The sequence below is a fragment of the Pelobates fuscus genome, chromosome 11 (genome assembly GCF_036172605.1).
Source record: "Pelobates fuscus isolate aPelFus1 chromosome 11, aPelFus1.pri, whole genome shotgun sequence".
In the NCBI taxonomy this organism is placed as follows: domain Eukaryota; kingdom Metazoa; phylum Chordata; class Amphibia; order Anura; family Pelobatidae; genus Pelobates; species Pelobates fuscus.
Genome location: NC_086327.1, coordinates 108,829,476 through 108,854,627, shown reverse-complemented (window position 1 = coordinate 108,854,627; position 25,152 = coordinate 108,829,476). Strand labels below are relative to the sequence as shown.

General features: G+C 46.1%; 1 protein-coding gene across 2 annotated transcripts in view; it reads right to left on the bottom strand.

Moving 5' to 3' along the window:
- Positions 1-25,152, bottom strand: part of GABRD (gamma-aminobutyric acid type A receptor subunit delta) — a 37,517-nt gene that overhangs the window by 10,718 nt on the left and 1,647 nt on the right. The window contains exons 2-4 of one of the 2 annotated variants that reach the window (XM_063436684.1): positions 22,936-23,048; positions 21,799-21,866; positions 938-1,158 (exon numbers count right to left, since the gene is read on the bottom strand). In XM_063436684.1, the coding sequence (XP_063292754.1) occupies positions 938-1,158; positions 21,799-21,866; positions 22,936-23,048 (402 nt within the window). The remainder of the gene's footprint in view (positions 1-937; positions 1,159-21,798; positions 21,867-22,935; positions 23,049-25,152) is intronic. The other variant, XM_063436685.1, reaches the window with a different exon arrangement.

Sequence of the window (25,152 nt, the reverse complement as noted above, 5' to 3'; positions counted from 1 at the left end):
CATTAGCGAAGTCGAAAATACTGTTATTTTTATTTGTTATGAATCATAACTTCATATCATACTTCAATAATCATAACTTGTATGAAAACCCTTTTTTAACTTTTTTTTTTAATTTTCAAAACACAGTATTTTCAAGGCATTGAGCAGTAATACAAACACAGAATGCCGTCATACCCCCAACCAGCAATTTGGAAATGTAGACAGAAGTAAAGTGTCCCTGGGCACCATTAGATGCACTCGCACTGTGACTCTGCCACTAGGACCATGCCTGGAGTGCTTCGGCAGTACTCCTTGCATGGTCCTGAAGGCTGGTGGCCGGTCAGGCAGCCTATCAGTAGGTGGGTCCTCCCCTTTTCCAAACGGGTCCGCCCATTATGGGCATCAATAGGGACATGGATCACATCACTGGCAAAACCCGCTCAGAACTCGTCACTCCACCACGATTCTCTTCTCCTGATTGATGGGAGGTATACTATAACATGCATTGAGGAAATTTACGTTTTATTAGAGTTTTAGCCAAAATGAAAAATTGAGCTGCTCACTTACTTTTCCATCCCAGCTTTTTTGCCTCAATATTTTAGGTTCATCTCAATTACTAGTTTATTGAATAAGACTCAGTCTAACAGATTGTTGTATTGAACACCAAACATTAGTGAACTGAAAACTGAATTGGCTAAAATATCCAAAATGTCAATATACTTGAAATGGAGAATTTTTCCTAATCCGCTACTGGAGCCAGCAATTTGCAATTCAGTTTTTAATTCATTACAATTTGATGTCTTATGATTTACTAAACTAGGTAAGTAATCATAGAATTGCACATTTATGCTAAAAGGTGCTGGGGTATGTTTCCAGTTTGGCTGTCTTGTGTTAAAACTAAAGTTCCTCTGCTCAATTCCTTACTTCGTTGATTAGTAAATAACCCAGTTAGGGTTACCTGCTGCTGTACAAGATGACCCCATCCGGTTGCAATCGAATTAGTTTGTTTTCCACAGTTACGTCATGGAACCAGGCAGACTTGGAATTTACAATGAATGTATCTGGAATCCAAATCTTCTCAACAAATCGACAGTCGAAGCCAAGAGTTTTTTTGGTGTAATTGTAAGAGAGCCTCTCATCCCTCCAGCTCTGTCGCAAAAAAACAGTTATTGTGTATTCCTAAAAAAAACATAATAAATCCATAAAATGATTTCAGCTCAGCTTGCAAAAATACAGTGTTAAACCTTCCCAAAACAACCATAGCATTTGTGATCCTACAGTTACATTGCAATTACTAATGCCTGATACTTTAGTTTCCCCTTTCTCAACTTGGTATATCTGTTTCTTGCTGTAGATGTCAGAGATCTAAAAAACAACTTTACTCATGATTAATTTATTACTGTATTATATATCCCTACTGTACATGTAGCAATGTATTGATATTTTTACTGTATTTGCCTCCTAATATATGTGTAATAATGTTGCTTCTTTGGACAAACGTGAATGTTAGAGAGTTCTCAATGTGTTCTTCCTGATAAAATATTTTATAAATAAACAAACTATTCTGGTAATGATCTTAAAGAGACCCTTAAAGCACCATAACAACTCCAGCATAATGTAGTGGTTTTGGTGCAAAGAGGCTACCCCTGAAGCCAATGGAGCAACGCGGGGGGGGAGGGGAGGGGGGAGTGGACCTTGACAGAGCCAGGAGTTGGCATGTGCAGTCTAGGTCAAGGGGTTGGTTTAGGCTAATGTAAGGGGAGGGGGGTAAGAGAGGTTAAATAGCGGCCATTTTAGTAAGGGGCCATTTTAACTTGAGCCTTACTTACCTGTGAATTGTACCTCTCACCCACCCTAGGAGTAGGAAGTAGTTCCCGTTTGGTCACAGCGGCGGGAAAAGGTCTTGGTTAAACAGGAATTTTGAGGGATTAAGAAATTGGTAGGCCAAGGTCTAGGCTGGAGTAGGCCAGAGTTAAAGTGTTTGGTAGGTTCTAGCCCATCGGTGGCTACGAACCAAGGGGTGTAGGGCTGTCTGGGTACACCCCTGCAGTTAGACAAATGCATGTGGGGCCTCTTCGGTAGGCCGAGAGTTATGTTATGTATTATTGGTTATGTAAAAGACTGTTCTTTGGTAGGGTCATTGTTGGGGGTATGGTACAGGAGAGAGCAGAAAGAAATTAGTACTGTTGACAATGACCCTAAATTGTTAATTTATATATTTATAATAAGTTAGTAAAGCTGTGGACTTTGTACTCTAACAGAACTAATTGTGTCCGAGAGTTATTCAAGTTATTCAAGGTTAGCACATGCCGAATAACGACTGTGCAAATGTCATGCAATTTCAGCAATGTAAACATATACAATGTAATCTAAATCATAGACATTGCTAGGAGGGGCCTGAGGGATGAAGTCCCAGATGTGGGGCTCTTTAATCCTGGATCTCTACAGATGATGGGTGGTGCTGGAGGATATTGGTGTTTTTTAGTTTTCATTTTACATCAGAGAACTGGGCCAGGGTACTCCTGACAGCAAAACCACTGCAGTGAGCTGTAATAGTTATGATGCTTGGAGTAACCCTTTAAGGCTTCAATTCCCCCCTCCCCAGCCCCCCCCCCCCCAGTCCTTCTGAGTTCTTGGACCATCTTAAACAGTGATGTGGTTTACATATTGGCTACAAATTCACACATATGTCTATCCAGGAATATTACCCAAAAGGTGTAACCCTTATCTTTATCTAAGCCCAGTATGCATACGATCAAACCTGCAGACCACTTTCTCCACTTTATTTATTTTTGTTCATTTCAGCTCTAGTGAAACAATGACCTAATAAATTAAATGGATCAAATTGGAATCACTGAAGATCATACACTATTATTCCCCGATTTTGTATATAAATTAGAAAGATTTCATGCAGATTCTTAAGATGCAAAACCTGTATAGGGATCTGCACTAATTTATTTTATTATTTTTTTCGCGTTTTCCACTTCTTTAAGTCTCTGTTTCAGCAGCAGTTCACCTAAATAAGTGAAATATGTTTATTCTTGGTTGTATTTTACGTTCTAAATATTTCAGCACTGAGGATGATCCACTGCATTCTAGTTTGTGCCGTGTGGACGACCATCATGGAAAGGCGTGCCACTGGAACGACTGGAACATTTGGAATGGGTCAAAGTTGTACCTTATTCAGATGTTGTAGCATTCCAAGGCCCAATGATTAATAACATAATAGAAGAATATATCCTGTTCACTGTAGCAGGTGCATGGTGGCAAAACTAATGTTTATATTATTAGAGCAGCTCGTACGGTAGGTTGCCGTGGCAGACATTATTATTATTTTATCATTTATATAGCGCCATAAAATTCTGTAGCGATGTACAATGGGGTTACCTAAAAATTACAATGACATAGAGAAAAGTACATATGCATATACAGAATATATATTTAAAGGAAAAGAAGAAAAAGAGAAAAAATTAATAGTAACCAAAACTTTAAAAATATACATATAGCTTACATGTGAGTAAAATTACAAACCTATATTCAACAGACATATATGAGTTAGATGTAATTGTACATATCAAAATCAATGTTTAAGCCACATGGAGAGAGGGTTTCCAACTCAAAGATCCATTTCATTTCTGTTCTATTTAAGATCTTGAGGTGGCGCCCACCCCCCTCTCCAAGGCTTCTGGATCTTTTGGATCCCCAAAAAATGTAAACATTTAGTATCACCATCATGTTTTTGATGAACATGTGCAGACACTGAGTGATTAAGATGTTTACAAATTCTGACTTTTAAGGGCCTATTACATATTCTTTTCTTGTCTTGTTAGAAATACATTTCTCAGTTTTCCTATTTACAATTTTACTCATACTGCATGCTCTACAATTCCCACAGTTAAAAAACCCTTGTAATTTTTTTCCATGTAAATCATTGTCTCTAAGGGTTTTTTTAGGGATATAACTCCTTGTCAGAATATCATTAAAATTATTAGCGCCCCGATAAACTACTCTCGGTTTATCTCATATATTCACTGAGGTCTTCATTTTGTTTGAGAATATACCAATGTTTTTTTTTTTTTTAACTTTGTGAAAAATGTGGCTTTGTGAATGAAAATCACAAATAAAAGACACTTGTTTAACTTGTGTGGATTCTTCTTTTTTCTTTTTATATGTTAATAAGTCTTTTCTAGGTTTAATTAAAACTTCCTCGAATTGTGCCTCTACATCAACTTTATTATATCCTTTCTGATAAAATTGTTCTTTTTTTTTTTTTAAATTCTTTATTTTTGTTGCGCAAAGGTGAACAAACAATTATGTCATGCCACGACAGCTGTTGACACAAGCAGTTTAGTACATAGTTGACATAGGTAGTGGATGACAGATAAAACTTGCACAATTTTTTAAAAGGTGTAATGTGGAACAAGGGGAAACATCGTGTAATTATACAGTATGTAGGTAGTAGAGTAGCTTAGCGGCAGTCACCGCTGTTCAGTATGAACTGCACGCAGCATAGTAATAGATCCTTAGCTAGGTAGGCTATTTGAGGAGCTCGTTACTGCATGTCAAACTAAGGTTTGTCAAAGTTAAAGCATTGCTTATATTCATTCTGCATACAAGAAACATAGCAAATGAACTAACACCATAACCGTTAAGCAGACTTTTTGTGTAGCGTTCATGGCGGTTTAAGTGGAACAAGAAGCGGGGTGAGGTTTTTTTTTTGTACGTTAAATACGCAAGAGTATGTCTAGTCAAGTGTAGTAAGGAAGGGTAACAGTAAAACTATTCATTTTGTTTAAAACAAGTTAACATGAGTTAAGACCTTAATAGTTTGTTGGTCGTATATTGTTACAGGAGATAACTATATGCTAGGTAAACCCGTCGTGTGGCAAGCAGTTATTTGTTAGGCCGGCTTTTCCAGCTTAAAATAGTTATGCTAAATTGATCACGCTGAGAGCAGTTATATGCTAGGCAGACATATCGTGATGTACACGGTTATATGCTAGGCAGATACATCCTGATAAAAGCAGTTATATGCTAGGCAGACACATCCTGGTATAGACTGTTGTATGCTAGGCAGATTCATCCTGATATAAACAGTTATATGCTAGTTATATGCTAGATAGACATATCCTGGTGAGATCAGTTACATGGAAAAAACAGTTATATGCTAGGCAGGCACAACATGTTAAAAGCAATCATATGCTATGCAGGCAAATCTGCCAGCATGAACTGTGGTGTGTAGGTTATCGAGCCTAAGAACCAAAAAATAGTGTGTCGGCTGTCAATTCTGCTGGGATAATTATATGAAAAGAAGAATGAAAATAAAGATAATAGGAAACAATCAGGGCTCAAAAGAAAAACAATATTTGGACCTTAGACATTAGTCCCAGTGAGTTTCAGCTCAGCTTAGCCTATGCCCTCGAGGGGCAGAGCATAGTCCAGTCTTTGGGAAAGATGTCCTGCGCTTCCCGGTTTCAGAGTGGGTTGTATGGGAAAGCCACTCACCGGGGTCGATGCCTCCACCCCTACCTCTGGCGCGACGACTGGTCTAAGGGTCGAAGATGCCCGCTGGTGTGGCGCCCGCTGTTGATGTGGAGTGTGCCGCTTTACTCGCCGCCATTTTGGGGCCTTCCTCCGCGCTGGGGCCATGGGCTGCTGCTGCAGGGTTGTAATCCGCTTGAGAAGGGAGTGTTTTGTCGGCTGCTGCGGTGCCTTTCGGTGCGTCGGTTGTTGCTTCGGGATGATTTCCCTGTTGGCTTTCTGCCCAGGCGGACCGTGTGTGTGCAGGCTGGATGCTGGGTGGGCAGCTGTACCTGGCAGGGCCCCATGCACCCCTTCTCCCGCTTGCCTCCGTCCGCTCCTCTGTCCCCCAGCCCCCTGTGTTGTGCGTTGTTCCAACTGCTCCCAAAATCGAGTGAAGATCTCGTCGAGGTGTAGCAGCATGCGATCGATCGTGGCGCAGCCGTCTGGCTTGGCCTGCCTCGTGTCGCTTGTGGAGAGTGTATCCGCCATTTTTGAGGAGGAATGCAGTGTGATAGCCTCTCGCAGTCTCGGCTGCCCGTTGTCCATAAGGTGAGTGCCTTTGCTTAATGTGGTCCGGGATGACCCGCCGGATCGGGGGGGGGGGATGGTGTGCTGCTCAGGGTGCCCACCTTCTGCTTGAGGTCCCGGAGAGCGGCCGCCTCTCTCGGGCTCAGCCCTTGGTAGGCCGCAAGCCTCGTTTGGTCGGTCCGGTGTCGTAGAGGTTCGGGAGAGGTACCGTCTGGTGCAGCAGCCTCCCCCTGGTTGAATTTTAATAAGCTGCGGCCCGTAGGTGCCAATTTCTGGGTGCAACACCCCGTTTTTCGTCCCCAGACGTGGGAGCTTGTGCTGAACACGTCTGGGCTGCTTGGTTGCCTGGCTCCGCCCCCCATAAAATTGTTCTTTTAAAGTGTTGGATTGTTCTAAAAATGTTTTTTCTTCCGTACAATTCCTTTTTATCCTCATAAATTTACTTTTAGGGATGTTTGAAAGATTTAAAATGACAACTCTCGCTGTTGATGTAACTGTTAATATCAACAGTTTTAAAAAAAGTACTGGTCTTAATAACTCCATTATCAATAAAAATCTTTAAATCTAGAAAATGCACTTCCTGATTACTAATTACCCCAAGAATTAGAATTTAAAAAAATTTAAAAGTTATCCAACGATAACTTACTGCCCTTCCAGATCAAAAAAATTTCATCAATGTACCGCCTATAGAGGACCAAGTTCACCACCCAGTCATGTTCAGCATCTATATAGGACTCTTCCCAAAATGCCATAAAAAGATTAGCATAACTGGGCGCGAACTTGGTCCCCATGGCAGTACCTCTCCTCTGGATATAGAATTCCCCTTCGAACCAGAAGAAGTTGTTTTGCAGAATAATCTTAATGCCCTCAATGATTAACTCAATTTGTTCGCCCTTAAACGCATTAGATGTTCTCGAAAAATGCTCCACTGCCTTACATCCTTTTTGATGTTCTATGACTGTATAAAGGTTACTAACATCGCTAGTCACGAGGAAGTAGTCTTCTTTCCAGTCTACTTTTTGTAAAATCTGTGATGGAATCTTTTAAATATGCTCGAGTTTTTATAACAAGCGGTTGTAACAAAATATCAATATATTGTGACACGGGTGATAACACAGAGTCAACCCCTGCCACAATCGGTCTCCCCGGAGGTTGCACTGGATCCTTATGAATTTTAGGGAGAGCATATATGACGGGGGTAAAAGTATGTTCTTTATTTAGGAACCTATATTCATCCCTAGTCAAGATCCCCTGTTCTAAACCTTGATCTAGAAATGTCACTAACATTTTCTTAATGCTTTGTTCTGGGTTATTTTTTAGTACTCCATATGTTTCTTCATCCTTCAACTGTCTAAACATTTCTTCCTGTTCAAAGGCCTTCATACTAGGCGTTTTGAGCTGGTACGTAAAAAAAAGATGAAGGCGGTTTTAGGGTAGTGTGGTTGAATTCAGCAATTTCCTCTAAATTTATTTCCTCCCTCTCTTTCCTCTGGAAAAACTTTTTGAGACAGTTTCCTCATATATCTATTGAGATCTATGAACGTATCGAATTTGTTAATATTGCAACTAGGTGCAAATTTGAATCCTTTTGTAAGGACTCTTACATGGTCCTTATTTAAACATGTATTCAATTAGTTAAATATTTTTATAGATTCAGTTTTCTCAAGTTTGTCCTCAATAACTACAACTCTCTTGGTCTTCTTCTTTCCCTTTCCTCCTCTGACTCCTCTTCCATACGTCGCCTTTTCAGAGGAGAACGTTGAGTTCTTATAAACGTGGTGTGTGTGTTGGGAGTTCCTAAAAAAACTCTTTCATCATTATTTCTGAGTGGTTCATACCTATTCCTATGGACATATGATCTCTCTGTTGGTAAATCCTTGGGGTAATTTTGTCTGGGTTGTGGTACATATGTATTAGATGTTCTAGAGTTCTTATGGTACCTTGGTGTCTGGCTATGGTTCCTCCTTCTTCTCCTGACTTCTGTCCATTGATTTTTATCTGTCTCATCCCTATGTCTATGTGGTTCTACATAATGTGATCTCAGGGCATCTCGATTAATCCACTGATTAGGGGGCTCTTGATTATTTTGTGTTACATAATTCCTTCGCCTCTCAGATCTATGGATATCCCTTTTTTGGTTTGGTGCTCTTCTAACATTGCCTCTTTTGTAATCATCCAGATCACGTACATATTTCTTCTGTTTAACCTGTAGAGTATTTTTTTCAATCCTGTCCAAATTTTTATTAAATTTTAATATATAGATCCTCAAACTCTTTAGTATTAGAAAGTGGCTCTAATTTATCTCTTATGCTCTTGATAGCTATATCCAATTGTTTAAGTGTTAGTGCCCTTTGATCAATTATGATTCTAATCATGGTGATTGAAAAAGACTCAAGTGCATTATTCCAAATGCCCATAAACCTACTATCATCTTTATCAAATGTAGGATTTTTATAAAATCTGAGAACTCTAGGCATGATCTCCTCCTTGAGGTATTTTTCTAGAGTGAAAACCTCCCATTTAATTTTTAACTCTCTACTTAGTAATTTTTTTAATTTATTTTTTATTGATAATGGAGTTATTAAGACCAGTACTTTTTTTAAAACTGTTGATGTTAACAGTTACATCAACAGCGAGAGTTGTCATTTTAAATCTTGTCTTTCAAACATCCCTAAAAGTAAATTTATGAGGATAAAAAGGAATTGTACGGAAGAAAAAACATTTTTATAACAATCCGACACTTTAAAAGAACAATTTTATCAGAAAGGATATAATAAGGTTGATGTAGAGGCACAATTCGAGGAAGTTTTAATTAAACCTAGAAAAGACTTATTAACATATATTAAAAGAAAAAAGAAGAATCCACACAAGTTAAACAAGTGTCTTTTATTTGTGATTTTCATTCACAAAGCCACATTTTTCACAAAGTTTTAAAAAAACATTGGTATATTCTCAAACAAAATGAAGACCTCAGTGAATATATGAGATAAACCGAGAGTAGTTTATCGGGGCGCTAATAATTTTAAAGATATTCTGACAAGGAGTTATATCCCTAAAAAAACCCTTAGAGACAATGATTTACATGGAAAAAAATTACAAGGGTTTTTTAACTGTGGGAATTGTAGAGCATGCAGTATGAGTAAAATTGTAAATAGGAAAACTGAGAAATGTATTTCTAACAATACAAGAAAAGAATATGTAATTAAAGATTTTATAACCTGCAATTCAAGTAATATTATTTATTTACTAACGTGTATTTGTGGACTGCAGTACATAGGGCGTACTACTAGGCCCTTAAAAGTCAGAATTTGTGAACATCTTAGAAATGTACACAGGGGAGTTCTTAATCACTCAGTGTATGCACATGTTCATCAAAAACATGATGGTAATACTAAATGTTTACATTTTTTGGGGATCCAAAAGATCCAGAAGCCTTGGAGATATGAATAATGTTTGCATAAATCTGGTAATCACTAAAAAAAAAAAAAATGGGGTATTTTAAATTTCAGTTTATTTTTTATTTTTTTTGCAGTGCATAATTTGATAGGCAAGCATACAGAAACATTTCATGTAATAACATGTGACAATACATGGATACCGCGGCAATATGAAATGTCAGGAGTGGACTGCACTGTTTTTTTTTTAAAGAAACAAGATGAGGAGGATGCCGTTTTAACAAGATGCTCAAAAGATAATTACTTGTAGTATAATATCAAGAAGAGAATGAAGCCCATGGAGCAGCGCAGCTAAGGGGAATGGGCCTTGACATTGCCAGGAGGCAGGCAGCTAGTTGTCAGTAGTTGGGGGCTGGTCTAAGGACATGGAGTAGGGAGGAGTTACTAGGGGGGTATAAGTAGCGGCCATCTTAGGTCTAACGGCACTTTTAATCCAAAGTTACACTTACCTGTTCGTTGTAGCAGGATTTGTGTGGCTTTGTTTTCTTTTGTCTCCTCTGCAGGTTGTCAGGAAGATGGAAGATTGGCTGGAAGGAGTCAGGGCTGCTGTGCAGGAGAGGGGTCTCGAGTGGCTGAGGGACCGTCTTGGTGATGCTCTGCCGTCCGGATCTGGTAGCTCCCAGGGTCAGAGGACGGTGAGGAGGACGAGGCCCCCGCAGAGGCTGAGCCCCAGCGTGGTTCCAGCTTCCCGGCGTCCGAGGAGCCCCTCCAGAGGTCGTCGGGGCGGCAGTGAGGCTGTTGGCGGGCAGGCCGCAGGTGGAACCGGCCGCGGGCGTCGTCGCGGTGTGGCCGCACGAAACGGCCGTCAGGCGAGGCCAGAGTCGCAGGCCGCGGGTTCAGGAACCGAGTCGGAAACTGCCGAACGTTCGGGGAGCGAACGTGGAGGTAGGCGGATCGCTGTTCGGACGGAAACTGCCGAATGTTCGGGAGATGAACGTGGAGGTAGGAGATCTGGCGAATGGGCCGAAACTGCCGAACGTTCGGGAAGCGAAGGTGGAGGTGCTACTACTGCCGAACATTCGTTTCCCGAACGGGGAGGCAAGACCACTGCCGAACGTTCGGGGGTTGAGCGTGGAGGTAGCTCTACTGCCGGCCGTTCGGCTGCCGAACGTGGAAGCAGCAAAACTGCCGAACGTTCGGTTTTTGTGTCCTCTTTTACAGGAAGGGACGGAGAAGTTTCTGATGTTGCCAGGAGTTCGAGGAAGCGGCCATTGCAGGCGCAGGCCAGCGGACGGAAGAGGAGCGGTACGGCAGGCTTGGCAGCAGGTTCCGGGAGTGCTGGAAGTGCTGTTGGAGGAGCAGGAGCCACGGTTGCGAATCGCCCGGGTGAGTCGCCCTCCAACGCTACTGCCCCCTCAGTTGCTAGCCCACGGGCTACCCCGGGGGTGGGTCCCGGTACTAGCATGGTTGGTGACGGTAGGGTGGCGGGTGGTAAGCAGGGGACTGCTAGGGCTCGGAGGGAACAGGACAGATGCAGCACTGCGAGACGCCATGGGGGGTCCCCAGTCAGCGGGCAGGAGCGCAGCGCTTTGCCAGGGTCTCCCGTGCGACTAGGCCGGGGGCGTAGTCAGGCTGGTCGGGAAGTCGGAGACTTGACGGACGGTAGCGCCAGCGAGGGACAGCGCTGGAGATCGGCGCCCGCTAAGGGGCAGGCCCGCAGGGCTGGAGCGCAAGCGGTTAGGAGACACAGGTCGCGGAGCGATCACCGGAGGGGAACGGAGTCGGACGGCAGGGGCCCCTGCGGGGAGGTCCACACCCGGGGGCGGCGTAGGTTGCCCCCCGCCAGGCATAGGGGACGGACGCTGCGGGACGATAGTTCCAGGAGTGGGAGTTCCTCGGAGGGAGTGCGGACTGCGGCGCAGGCTCTTACCCCTCGAAGGCGGACGAATAGAAGGGAGTTGGGTGACTGGTCCCAGGAGGAGGGGGGACGGGGCAAGGTTCCTACGACCAGCCTACCCAAGATGTCTTCTTTTCCTTGCAGGTCTCGCAGACGGTCACCCGCCAAGGGGGCGCGACCCTACGCAGCGAGGACTTCCAGACGGTCGCCGACGGGCGAGGCGGACCGGGCAGCAGGACAGGAGTCGTCAAGGTCGCCCGTGGACCGGGTGAGACCCAGCGCCACAGGCCCACGGCCCGGAGCAGCTGAACGCTTGGGGCAGGTCGCACAGAGCCGGATGACAACTCCACGGCCTTCGGCGGCAAGGGGTTCGGAAGGTGAGGCACTGTCATTTCAGCAGTCGGGGGAGCTTTTAGCGGGCATTAGACAGTTGATTGATTCCTGGGGTGAGGGGAAAAGGAAGGAAGGGGATTGTAGTCAGGTTTGGGCTCCACAAGGGAAGGTCCTCGGGTCTAGTCCAGTGGGGGTTTCCGGGGCCGGGGGCGGTGTAGACGGAGGCGGGGGCGCGACCCCCGCGGCAGAGGCTTCCGGTATAGGGACCGAGGGTGAGAATTTGCTTGGGGGGGTCCCGGAGGCGGCGAGACAGAACGTCCACGTTTCATTTGCAGGACCTTTAGGCTGTCACCTCAAGCCCGAGGTGAAGGAGAGGATCTGGAAAGGTGAATTTGTGGAGCTCTTTTCGCTTCTCCCCCTTGAGGAATACATTGACCTCAAGGAGGAGGATAAAAAAGATGCAAAAAAGGAGGAGGAGGAAAAGAAACGGAGGTACAGGAAGATTCCCAAAACGTTTGGGAACTGGCTCAGAGCTTTTTGCATCTTGGCCAGCGTGATGGGCGAGAAGGCGGCGGAGCGCTGTTCGCAGCTCTTCTGTTACCTGGACGGGGTTTGGGAAGCATATAGGACGTACGGGGGCCTAGCATGGTGGCGGTACGACGAGCAATTTCGGCAGCGTCTGGCCGCTAATACGGGGATGCGGTGGGACCAGATGGACCTACCGCTATGGATAAAATTGATGGCGCAAAAAGCGTCCCCCTTTCAGTCCGGGGCCGGCACGGGCGCTTCTACCGCCGTGTCGGCCAACCAGAAACGGGGCTACTGTTGGTCATTCAACGAGGGGCAGTGCAAGTGGGGGGCCACCTGTCGCTTTAAGCACGAGTGCTCAGGGTGCGGAGGAACTCACGGCCTCCACAGATGCTTTAAGAAGGGGAAGTCAGCCCCTGCAGCGGGCGGAGGTTCGGCCGCGTCCCCTGCCACTGGGAGCAACGCCAGTGAAAGTCGGCGCGATGCTGCCCTGGCTAAAGCAGTACGCTAACAGGGCGGATGCTGGGTTGTTGGAAGAGGGGTTTTCCAAGGGGTTTGTAATACCGTTTCGGGACCGGGACGGGGTGCCACGGCTTCACAATCTGAAGTCGTCCGGGGAATTTCCGGGGGTGGTTAGGGAAAAGTTGCTTAAGGAGGTGCAGTTGGGCAGGGTAGCGGGGCCGTTCAGCGAGCCCCCCTTACCTAACCTGAGGGTTTCACCGTTGGGGGTGGTTCCTAAGAAGGAGCCCGGCAAGTACCGCTTGATACATCACCTGTCCTACCCCAAGGGGTCGTCGGTCAACGACGACATCGACAAGGCCCTCTGTTCGGTTTCGTACGCTTCGTTCGATCAGGCGGTGAGTCTGGTGCAGCGAGCTGGACGGGGGGCGTTGTTGGCTAAGGCAGACATTGAGGCGGCTTTTCGCCTTTTACCAATCCATCCGCAGTGCCATCACCTGCTGGGTTGTCATTTTGAGGGGGCATACTATGTGGACTTGTGTTTACCCATGGGGTGCTCGATATCGTGTGCATACTTTGAGAAGTTTAGCACGTTCCTGGAATGGGTGGTGAAGTTGGAAGCGGGCACTAGGATGGTAGTCCATTACCTGGATGACTTTCTGTGCGTCGGGCCTCCCGGTTCGGAGGAGTGCAGGAGGGGATTGAGGACTCTGGAATGGGTGGCGCATGTTATTGGAGTCCCCCTGGCGGGTGACAAAACGGTGGGTCCTACGACGTGCTTGAGCTTCTTGAGCTTGGAGATCGACTCGATCAAAGGGGAGTGTAGGCTGCCGCAGGATAAGTTGGTGGCGCTGCGGCAGGCAGTGGCGGAGGTACGAGGAGCGAAGAAGGTCACGCTCCGGGCGCTGCTAGGCCGGCTTAACTTCGCCTGTCGGGTGATCCCAGTCGGCAGGGTATTTAACAGGTTCCTGGCCCGGGCGACAGCGGGGGTGGCGTTCCCGCACCACCTTATCCGTGTCTCGGCGGCCATGAAGGCCGACCTGGAGGTCTGGGGTGAATTCTTGCGGGAGTTTAATGGGAAGGTGTTTTTTCGGGAGCCGGTGGCTTCGTCTCAGGAACTGGAGCTTTTCACGGATGCTTCAGGTAGCGTTGGGTTTGGGGCCTACTTCTCCGGGCAATGGTGCGCGGGGACTTGGCCAACGGAGTGGAGGGTCAGCCCGCTGATCCGCAACTTGGCGTTCCTCGAGTTATTCCCGCTAGTCGTAGCACTGTCACTGTGGGGTCCGCAGTTGAGGGACAAGAAGGTCGTTTTCTTTTCGGACAATATGGCAGTGGTGGACGCAGTGAATGGGCTGTCAGCGTCCTCTATCCCGGTGGTTCGGCTTCTCCGCCGTTTTGTATTGTTGTGTATGCGTTTTAATATTGTTTTTAGGGCCCGGCATGTGCCCGGTCTGTTGAATGTGATTGCCGATGCGTTCTCGTTCGCAGTGGGAGAGGTTTCGGCAGGCGGCGCCGGGCGCTCAGGAGGAGGGGATGTCTTGCCCGGAAGAGATGTGGCGGCTCGGGACATCATGCTTGGTGGACTGATACGGGACTCCCTGGCCCCCGCTACATGGACGGCTTACAGTAAGGTGTGGGGGGAATGGGAGGACTTGGTGCAACAGTCAGGGGGCCAGCCCTCGCAGGAGGGCCGGTTGGACACGCTGTTGTGGCTTGTGTGTAGAGCGGTTACCAAGGGGTCTTCAGCAGCGGTGATAGGGCGAAAGCTGGCGGCGCTAGCTTTCTTGTTTAAATTCAATGGTTGGGAGGACGCCACGAAACACTTTCTGGTGAGGCAGGCGCTGAAAGGGCTAAGGAGGGGGAAAGTGTCGGTGGACTCCAGGAGGCCGGTGTCGTTTGAGTTACTGCAACGGGTTGTGGGGGCCTTGCCCGGTGTGTGTTTTTCGAGTTACGAAGTTCAGTTGTTCTCTGTGGTTTTTAGTTTCGCCTTTTTCGGGGCGTTTTGGATCAGCGAGCTGGTCAGCAGCAACCGCCAAGGGGCGGGAGGGCTTCAGGCAGCGGATGTGGAGGTGTGGAGTGACAAGGTTGTGATCAATTTGAGGCGGTCCAAAACGGACATGATGGGGAAGGGGACCTTGGTTACGCTGCGGGAGCTCCCAGGTGGGGGCACGTGCCCGGTCAAGTGCGCCACGGCCTTCCACGGAGTCCGGGCGGCGGCCGGAGGTTCATATTTTCGACACGAGGATGGTTCTTCACTGTCGAAGTTCCAGTTCCTCAAGGTGATGCGGAAGGTTTTGGACAAGTTGGGAGTGGACCCAAGGCAGTTTGGGACCCATTCCTTCAGGATTGGTGCGGCTACGGAAGCGGCGAGGCTGGGGTTGGGTGATGATAGGGTGAAAAGGATCGGCAGGTGGGAGTCCCTGCGGTTCAGGTCATATGTTAGGCCAGACAAGTTGGTGTGAGGCCTATGGGTGGTTCAGAGGGTTTGTTATGTTAATGTTGTGTCATGGTTGGAATTGTGTTTTATGTTTTACAGGTTGGACGGCATGGGTGGTTGGCCACTCCTATATTTACTGGGCACATCGGAGAGCTGCAGTTCGACATCGGGGTCTACAGCTGGGCTTTCCAAGTTCCGTGGTGCAGCTCCGGTGGTTTGGATACCGGGGTTGGGGTTGGAATGCTATTTGTGGGGAGGTATTTCGTAAAATTTTGTTGGGCCAGGTCCCGGACATTGTGGTACTGCATGCAGGAGGCAATGATGTGGGGTCATTGCCGCAGAAGGTTTTGATCGAAAGTATGAAGAGGGATGTGGACAAGTTGCAGGAGTTAGTGCCAGGGGTTATAGTGGTGTGGTCGGAAATGGTTCCGAGGTTTTATTGGCGGCACGCGCGGAACCCCTCCGCGGTGGCGAAAATTAAGGGTAAGGTCAACAAAATCATGGCGGCGTATGTGAGGCGAGTGGGGGGGGGTTGTAATTAGGCACAGAGAGTTGGAGGATATGCTGCCAGGCTATTTCAGGCAGGATGGGGTTCACCTCTCAGACGTGGGCTTAGATTTTCTCCTGCTAGGTTTCCAGGAGGGCCTCCAGCGGGCAATCTTTTCCCTGGGGGGGGGGGGTGTCGCTCAGGAACTCGAGGAGTCGAGCTCTGAGCTGTGGCGGGGGATGGAGAGTAAAGTTGGGGGGATAAAAGAGTGAGAGGGGGGACAGTTTGGAGTTCAGGGCTAATAGGTAGGCCTTTGGACTGGTTTGGTAGGTTCGAGCTCGTAGGTAGCTCCGAACCAGGGTGTGTAGGGGTGTCTCGGTATGCCCCTACACTGGTGGTGCCCTTTGGTGGCAATGGATGGTGCCCTTGGTGGCAATGGTTGATGCCCTTCGGTGGCAATGGTCATGTTTCAGATTAAGCTAAAATGTTACAATGTTGGTGTATTATGTTATGATGTTACGTTGGGGTGGGTCATTGTCAAGGGGTTAAATTGTAAAATAATGTGGTAAACTGTGCAGGCCAACGTGGGCCTGTTGTGTGACAATGACCTTTATAATTCTATGTTAATAATAAATAAAAGCTGTGATATATTTTTGCCAAAACCCAGGTGTCAGTGTCATTATTATTATTAAGTATGTGGTGGGGGGGTTTTGTGCATATGCCGACAAGGACGACTGTGCACATGTCATGAAGCCCATGGAGCAGCGCAGCTAAGGGGAATGGGCCTTGACATTGCCAGGAGGCAGGCAGCTAGTTGTCAGTAGTTGGGGGCTGGTCTAAGGACATGGAGTAGGGAGGAGTTACTAGGGGGGTATAAGTAGCGGCCATCTTAGGTCTAACGGCACTTTTAATCCAAAGTTACACTTACCTGTTCGTTGTCCCACCCACCCTCCCTTTGCTTTCAGGTGTTTCCCGTTTGGTCACGGCGGCGGGGGATGGAGAGTAAAGTTGGGGGGAGAAAAGAGTGAGAGGGGGGACAGTTTGGAGTTCAGGGCTAATAGGTAGGCCTTTGGACTGGTTTGGTAGGTTCGAGCTCGTAGGTAGCTCCGAACCAGGGTGTGTAGGGGTGTCTCGGTATGCCCCTACACTGGTGGTGCCCTTTGGTGGCAATGGTTGATGCCCTTCGGTGGCAATGGTTGATGCCCTTCGGTGGCAATGGTCATGTTTCAGATTAAGCTAATATGTTACAATGTTGGTGTATTATGTTATGATGTTACGTTGGGGTGGGTCATTGTCAAGGGGTTAAATTGTAAAATAATGTGGTAAACTGTGCAGGCCAACGTGGGCCTGTTGTGTGACAATGACCTTTATAATTCTATGTTAATAATAAATAAAAGCTGTGATATATTTTTGCCAAAACCCAGGTGTCAGTGTCATTATTATAATTAAGTATGTGGTGGGGGGGTTTTGTGCATATGCCGACAAGGACGACTGTGCACATGTCAAGAATGTCAGGAGGGAGTACAAATGCAGTAGATAAATCAAGCTACATTAACTGACATTTTGCTGAAGGATGAGTATCCCTTGGTATAAAAAAGCACAATATACAAACAAATAACCCACATATCTGGGTAACATCTTGCTTTTGGATATCGTGTTACTCAACCTATGCCCTGCAATGAAAGCACAGTGACCTGGTGAGTGAAATTGTGAGAGTTCTGCTGAACAGGACCTAGCCAGCCTCAAGCTAGAATTCAGTTCTCCGTTCCGGTCTCTTAAGTCCCTTGTGTAGTGTCAGGTGGGACGTGATCTCTGGGCCCAATACCAAGCTTCAACAGGGCGCGGTGAGTGAGGGCCATCTGAGGGATTGAGTGGCGTAGAAGGGGTCTTCCCTTGAGTTGTGGCCCATTAGGACTGCTGAGCCCAGCAGGACCGAGCTGTCGGCATCGGAATTTTTGACAAGGCACCCGCCTCTGCCTCCCCACCAGCCATGCTATGTTAGGGTTTCACCCCACGTTTCTCGGCTTATCTTCATTCTGTGAAGGATCAGGATGAAGCTAAGTTGCAATTACAGACCTTGTCGTCCGCTGTTGGGTTCTTTCCTGGAGTTGCACCCAGAAGTGCTCAAAGGACCTGGAGATACGCTCTTCTTGCATGGACCAAGTCATGGGAGTCAGGATTACTGCAGGCGGCATGTCAACGGCCACCTTAACTTACAAATTGCGGGAATCCAACTCTGTGGGACCCATCAGATTTGGACAAAGTGGGTGTAGCCTTACTCCAGGGAGGGCCGGGATAGCCGGTCCATGAGGGGGGGGGAGGTTTGGAGCATGTTTGGTTCCGGTAGTTGACCCGAGAATGAGGACATCGGCCATCTCTCCCCACTTAGGCCTCCCGCAGGCTGCAACTTTGTTCCATTATAGAACACCTTCCACCGGCTGTAAAACTGCAAATGTGATGCTCTCAGTGCATTCACTGGTGCCCAGCTCGTGAGTTGTACAAGAACAAGTGATAATTTTCATGAAAAACAAGCAAAATTAGGGTCTCAAACCCGGAGCTCAGGCTATGTGCGATTAGCCAGCTTAGCAGTCAGGCTCCGCACAGGTTGGTAATTTTTAGCTAATCTTTAGATGGTAATATAAAACAACTTAAAAAGATACTGTAGGCCAGGGGTGCCCAAAGATAGGTCCCCAAAACTGCAACTTCCATGATGCCTTGTCATTCTAAAGACATGCAAAGACACACAAAGCATCATGGGAGTTAAAGTTCTACAACATCTGGGGATCTACCTTTTAAGCCCCCCTGCTGAAGGCACTATAACCATTAAAATCACATTGAATTGATTATACCTGGAGTCCCCTGGCACCGTTAGTCCATTCAGTGTTAAACCATTTCAAGCATTTTAATACTGAATGCCCACAGCCCAGCCCCCACTGAAGGTGTGGCTAAGCCAGAGATCACACACTTCATGTAGCTATACCAACTTATACCAGCAATAGGCACTGAAAGCAGTCAGTTGACTCTCCCAGCCAATCGCCATCTGATGCTCAGACTTATTCTTCCTCACTAGCCAAAGCACCACAGAGGGGGTGGGGTGGGGGGCAGGGCCGGACTGCCAAACAAAGCAGCCTTGGACAAAAATCTATGCCCAATAGGTCAATCTCACTGACACAGACAAGCTTACACACATGGTCACTGCAGACATGCTCACTGATGCACACACATGTTCCCTACAGAACAGCTTCCTGACACATTCTCACACAGACAAGCTCACTGACACACACATGCTCACTACAGACATTTTACTGTCACACACATGCTTACTACAGGCAAGCTCATTGTCATACACATGCTCACCATAGACAAGCTCACCGACACATGTATGGTCACCAGAGACAAGCTCACTGACACACATGCTCCTACAGACAAGCTCACTGACACACACATGTTCACTACAGACATCTTACTGTCACACACATGCTCACCATAGACAAACTCACTGACACACGTATGGTCACCAGAGACAAGCTCACTGACACACACATGCTTACTACAGTCAAGCTCACTGTCACACACAAGCTCACTGACACACATATGCTTACTACAGACAAGCGCACTGATGCACACACACTCACCACAGACAAGACCATTGACACACACACGGTCACTACAGACAAGCCCATTGACACACACACAGTCACTACAGACAAGCTCACTGATGCACACACATGCTCCCTACAGAACAGCTCCCTGAAACACACATGCTCCCTACAGAACAGCTCCCTGAAACACACATGCTCACTACAGACAAGCTCACTGTCACACACATGCTCACCACAGACAAGCTCGCTGTCACACACACATGCTCACCACAGACAAGATCACTGTCACACACATGCTCACTAGAGAAGAGCTCACTGATGCGCACACACACACACTTACTACAGACAAGCCCATTGACACACACACATGGTCACTACAGACAAGCCCATTGACACATACACACGGTCACTACAGACAAGCTCACTGATGCACACACATGCTATCTACAGGAAATCTCACTAACACACATGCTTACCACAGACAAGCTCACTGTCACACACATGCTCACCACAGACAAGCTCACTGATGCACACACACTCACTACAGACAAGCCCATTGACACACACATGTTTACTAGAGAAGAGCTCACTGATGCACACACACTCACTACAGACAAGCCCATTGATACACACATGCTCCCTACAGAAGAGCTTACTGACACACACATGCTCACTACAGACAAGCACACTGACACACACACACACGTTCACTACAGAAAAGCTCACTAAATCACATACATTCTCACTACAGACATGCTCACTGACACACACACACATACAAGCTCACTCACTTGCAGACACACACACACACATATATACAAGCTCAGACACTATCAGACACACACACACAAGCTCACTTACTAGCAGGCACACAGACACACAAGCTCACTCACTAGCAGGCGTGCACACAACACACGCAAGCTCACTCACTAGCAGACACACACACAAGCTCACTCACTAGCAGGCACACACACAAGCTCACTCACTAGCAGGCACACACACAAGCTCACTCACTAGCAGGCACACACACACACACACACAAGCTCACTCACCAGCAGGCACACACACATACAAGCTCACTCACTAGCAGACACACACACACACACACTCACTCACTAGCAGACACACGCACACACGCTCACTCACTAGCAAACACATACACACAAGCTCACTCACTAGCAGGCACATACACACACAAGCTCACTCACCAGCAGGTACACACACACAAGCTCACTCACTAGCAGGCACACACACACACACACACACACACACAAGCTCACTCACTAGCAGGCACACACACACACAAACCCACTCATTAGCAGACACATACACACAAGCTCACTCACTAGCAGGCACACACACACAAACACACAAGCTCACTCACTAGCAGGCACACACACACAAAAACACACACGCTCACTCACTAGCAGGCACACACATACACAAACACACAAGCTCACTCACTAGCAGGCACACACAAACACACAAGCTCACTCACTAGCAGGCACACACACACACACAAACACACAAGCTCACTCACAAGCAGGCGCGCACATACACACACACACAAGCTCGCTCACTGGCAGGCACACACACAAGTTCACTCACTAGCAGGCACACACACAAACAAGTTCACTCACTGGTAGGCACATACACACACGCTCACTCACTAGCAGGCACACACACAAGCTCACTCACTAGCAGGCACACACACACAAGCTCACTTACTAGCAGACACATACACACAAGCTCACTCACTAGCAGGCACACACACACAAGCTCACTCACTAGCAGGCACACACACAAGCTCACTCACTAGCAGGCACACACACAAGCTCACTCACTAGCAGGCACACACACACAAGCTCACTTACTAGCAGACACATACACACAAGCTCACTCACTAGCAGGCACACACACACAAGCTCACTCACTAGCAGGCACACACACAAGCTCACTCACTAGCAGGCACACACACAAGCTCACTAACCAGCAGGCACACACAAGCTCAATCACCAGCAGGCACACACAAGCTCAATCACCAGCAGGCACACACAAGCTCACTCACCAACAGGCACACACAAGCTCACTCACCAACAGGCACACACGCACGCACACACACACACACACACACACACTTCTGTGTGATCTGCCTAAAAAATTAACATTTTATTAAATGATTAAAAACATGCATTTGCATATTTCAATTGGTGCTTTATATTAGAACACAGAGTTCAACCAACAGAATATTTACAATCGTCACAATCTCATCTAAATTAATTTCAAAGCATTTTTCCCAGGCTACCTAGCAACCTTTATCAATAGGTTTAAATAAATGTTACCATTGTTTCTATTGCCTTCTAATCAAACATACCAAAAAAAAAAAAAAATGCTATTTAACTATGGCATTATAACATAATATGGCGGTGTTTGTTGCCCATAATATCAGAATAGTTTATGTGTAGTTATATAGTTACATAGGCTGAAAAGAGACATGTGTCCATCAAGTTTAGCCTTCCTCACATCTGTTTTTTGCTGTTGATCCAAAAGAATACAAAAAACCCAGTTTGGATAAATAGATAAACAGTTGAGCTCTTTGGAAATAGAAGCAGAAATAGTTAGGAACTTACCATGTTCACTTCAGAAATGTGGTCAATACTGGTGACTTCAATGTCGACAGCAACATTCACTGGAGGCCCTATCAAGTCGAACATTGGAAAAACATTTACAATAAATAAATGTTTTTGTTTTGTTTTTTTACAAATAAATTGCCAAATGTACATGTCCATATATTCTACAAGTCTCTTTGTCTCCCATGTACAGAAAGCCCTCCCCGCATACAAGGGGTCTCTCACGCCAAATGACAGGGGTTTCTATCCCATGATCCTCTGTACCTGGGAGCCTGGGCACGGGAAAAGGGACCTAGTTTCTTTGTCTCCCAGGCACAGAAAGCTTGCCAAACTAGCCAGTGCCCCAAAAGTGTCCCCACCAACCCTATGAACCCGTATATTTCCCCGACTGGTCTCCGTTTGCGCGGCTCTTGTGTGAACCCCAGGCAAGGGAAGCGTCTCCTTTTGGGATACAAATGCCCCCCCCCCCCCCCCCGTTGGCGTTTATTTATACGAAATGACGGCCACCCAGGGGAGCACCCATTAATTACTTCCCTTGCGGTTTCGCACTTAAGTTACGGGTGTGAACGTTATAATTAATAGTGTGTGAACATTCTAATGGGGTACCGGGGTGGTCTCCGTTCGAGAGACGAACGGGTTCTGTTCGTATGGACGCTCTCGAACAGAAGAACAAGGTACAGCACACGAACTACAGGAGAAAATGCACAATACAAGGGGAAACGTACGAATAAGCAGTGGTTCTGCTACAATGAACATGTGCAGTTCTCTAGAAATAGATTTTAATTGTTTTCTATCATACAATTAAACCCCTCACTAGTATATTACATTCTATACACCTAAAATAAGAATTCTTGGGAATTTAAAGAGACTTCAAAGTAAATTTAACATCGAAGACTAAAATACCTGAACTTGAAGCATAGCGGACTTAATGAATATTTTACAGATTGGCTATTTTAACTTACAATTTGAAAATAATTTTGAATTCAATTTCAATTTCTGACTATTCTCACTTTAGTTAATAACCCTCTCCCCTCCATTGTAGTCAATATCTCCCACACTACAACCCCTTTCCCCAATTACAGCCCCCCTACTACAGCCCAGATTGTACTTATGAAATAATATGCAATCTTTTCATACCTCCAATCCCCGGTCTAAAATTCCTTGCATATCCCTTCATCAATCCATCTAAGTTGGGTATCCATGCTATCTCAATGTTGGAGCCAATATAACCACCAATATCTTCAGTACCACTGTAAAAACAAAATATGGGTCATACCAAACATATGAAACAAACTACTACTATGTGCTACTTGAAGTATAGACTATTATGGCTAACCACCAACTGGCCACTAGAGGGCGACCATACTCCTGCATTCCATTCTTGCGTTTGTTGAGGTTTTGTATCTCATTTATGATATAATGATATGGATAATGTCCACATATTATGTGGATTTGGGAAAATATTGTAGCTCACTGTTGGATTCTGTTTGCAAAGAGAAGTCATGAGAACTTACTCAGTTTTGTGTGTAAAGGACACCAAGCTGTTTAGTTCAACTTCTTGAATTCCTACTTAAAGGACACTTTAATCAGCAGAACAACTACAACTTAATGTAGTGGTTCTGGTGTCTGTAGCCTGTTCCTGCAGACTTTTTAATGTAAGCATTGCTTTTCAGCATAAGGCAGTGTTTACATTGCTTCCTGGGTCAGTGCTTGACAGTGTGCTGCCTGCACTGACATTTAGCGTCTACATGCTCTGCATGGAGACATTGAACTTTCCTCATAGAGATGCATTGATTCAATGCATCTTTATGAGGAGATGCTGATTGGGGCAGCTTGGCATTTTGCTGTGCATGTGCAATAGCCTTCCAATGGGAAAGCATTGGATTGGCTGAAATTGTTAAATTTGATGATCTCAGCCATGGAGGTGGGGCGAGCCACAGCAATATCAGCGCGACACTAGAGAAAAGGTAAGTAATAAAAAAAAAAAAAATTTCAGGGAGGGTGGAACCTGACCTTTCAGCCAGCTAGACGTCTGTTGCAGAGGCTCCCACATCTCTTGACGATTTTTGGGGATTTTTGAGATGATTCAAGCAACACAGTGCACTACCCAAGTTGGGACTGCATGAGAGCCCTGGGTGCATCGTGGCGGCCTGTGGGTGTTGAAGCAGTGGAGAGGCGGACGCTCTACTCGCTTTCTTGCCTGCTGGGTGTTGCAGCTATCCCCTTACCCGCCCCCTCCGCTTTGGACCGGTGTGGGTTTTCCCAGTCCCCACTCGACTGTTGCATGCCACTACTGCAGATAATATTGCCTATTGCTGGTGTATTGTCCTCTGTAGCAAGTCCCTAAAATGGCGGCTATATTTTACTCTGACGCACAGGGACTATGTCTGTCTCATGAGCTTGCCCTGGAATATACCATGAGGACGACTAGACAAGCTGTTCCATGATTTCTGGCTGAAGCTCCAGGGCAGAGAACAAGCTAGCCTAGCATGATTGTTACTATTACACATACATTCTTTTTTTATTTTTAAATGTGCAGTTCCTCTTGACATATTCTGCTCTAACTCTAAGCCTGTATTCAATCGTTTTGCTTTGCAACATATGTCACTGTCATATAGTGTATATTTCACTGCACTTCCAAAATAAAGAAGAAAAAAAAAACAAAAAACTTTTTAAAAGGGAGGCAAGGGGGGACGGTCACCTAAAGAGTGATTTTACTAATTTGTGCTCCTGACACTAGTGTTTCCTTAAGGACAAATATCTAAAATAGACAGTACAGAGACTTGTATAGGTTCATAATCTTGTGCTACTAAATGGTCAATGTGTAGGCTTTTTCTTTCCCTGTTTCTCTCATAATCAGAGAGAGAGAGACACGTTTATTGAGATCCATACACATGACGGCAGACTAAGCTTGCCATTGTAGCATGCCGATTATTTTTTGACTCAGTTGATTTTTATGAACAAACAGACTTGATTGTGGTTAAAGATGATAGCTAATGAGAAAGGCCATGCTATTGCAAGATTCCGCGGTTTAAAGAGGATCTGGTATCTACTAAACATCTATCCCCATTGAAAAGAGCTATGTTGATAACACAATGAGTATGTACTAGGCTCTCAGCATTTCCTCTCATTGAAAACAATCAATAAATAAATAACGCTTGACAAGTGAACAAGAAAAACAAAATGTGGGACTCCATTCGCAAACTCAAGACTTAGTGAAAGTGGTAAGTATGCAAATGAGCACAATAATCATTAGTAATGAGGATTTTAAACAAGTGATTGCACAGCAAAGACAAAGGTGGCCAAGGGAATTCCAGTAATTTATTGTCTGTATATATAGATATATAGTTGTGT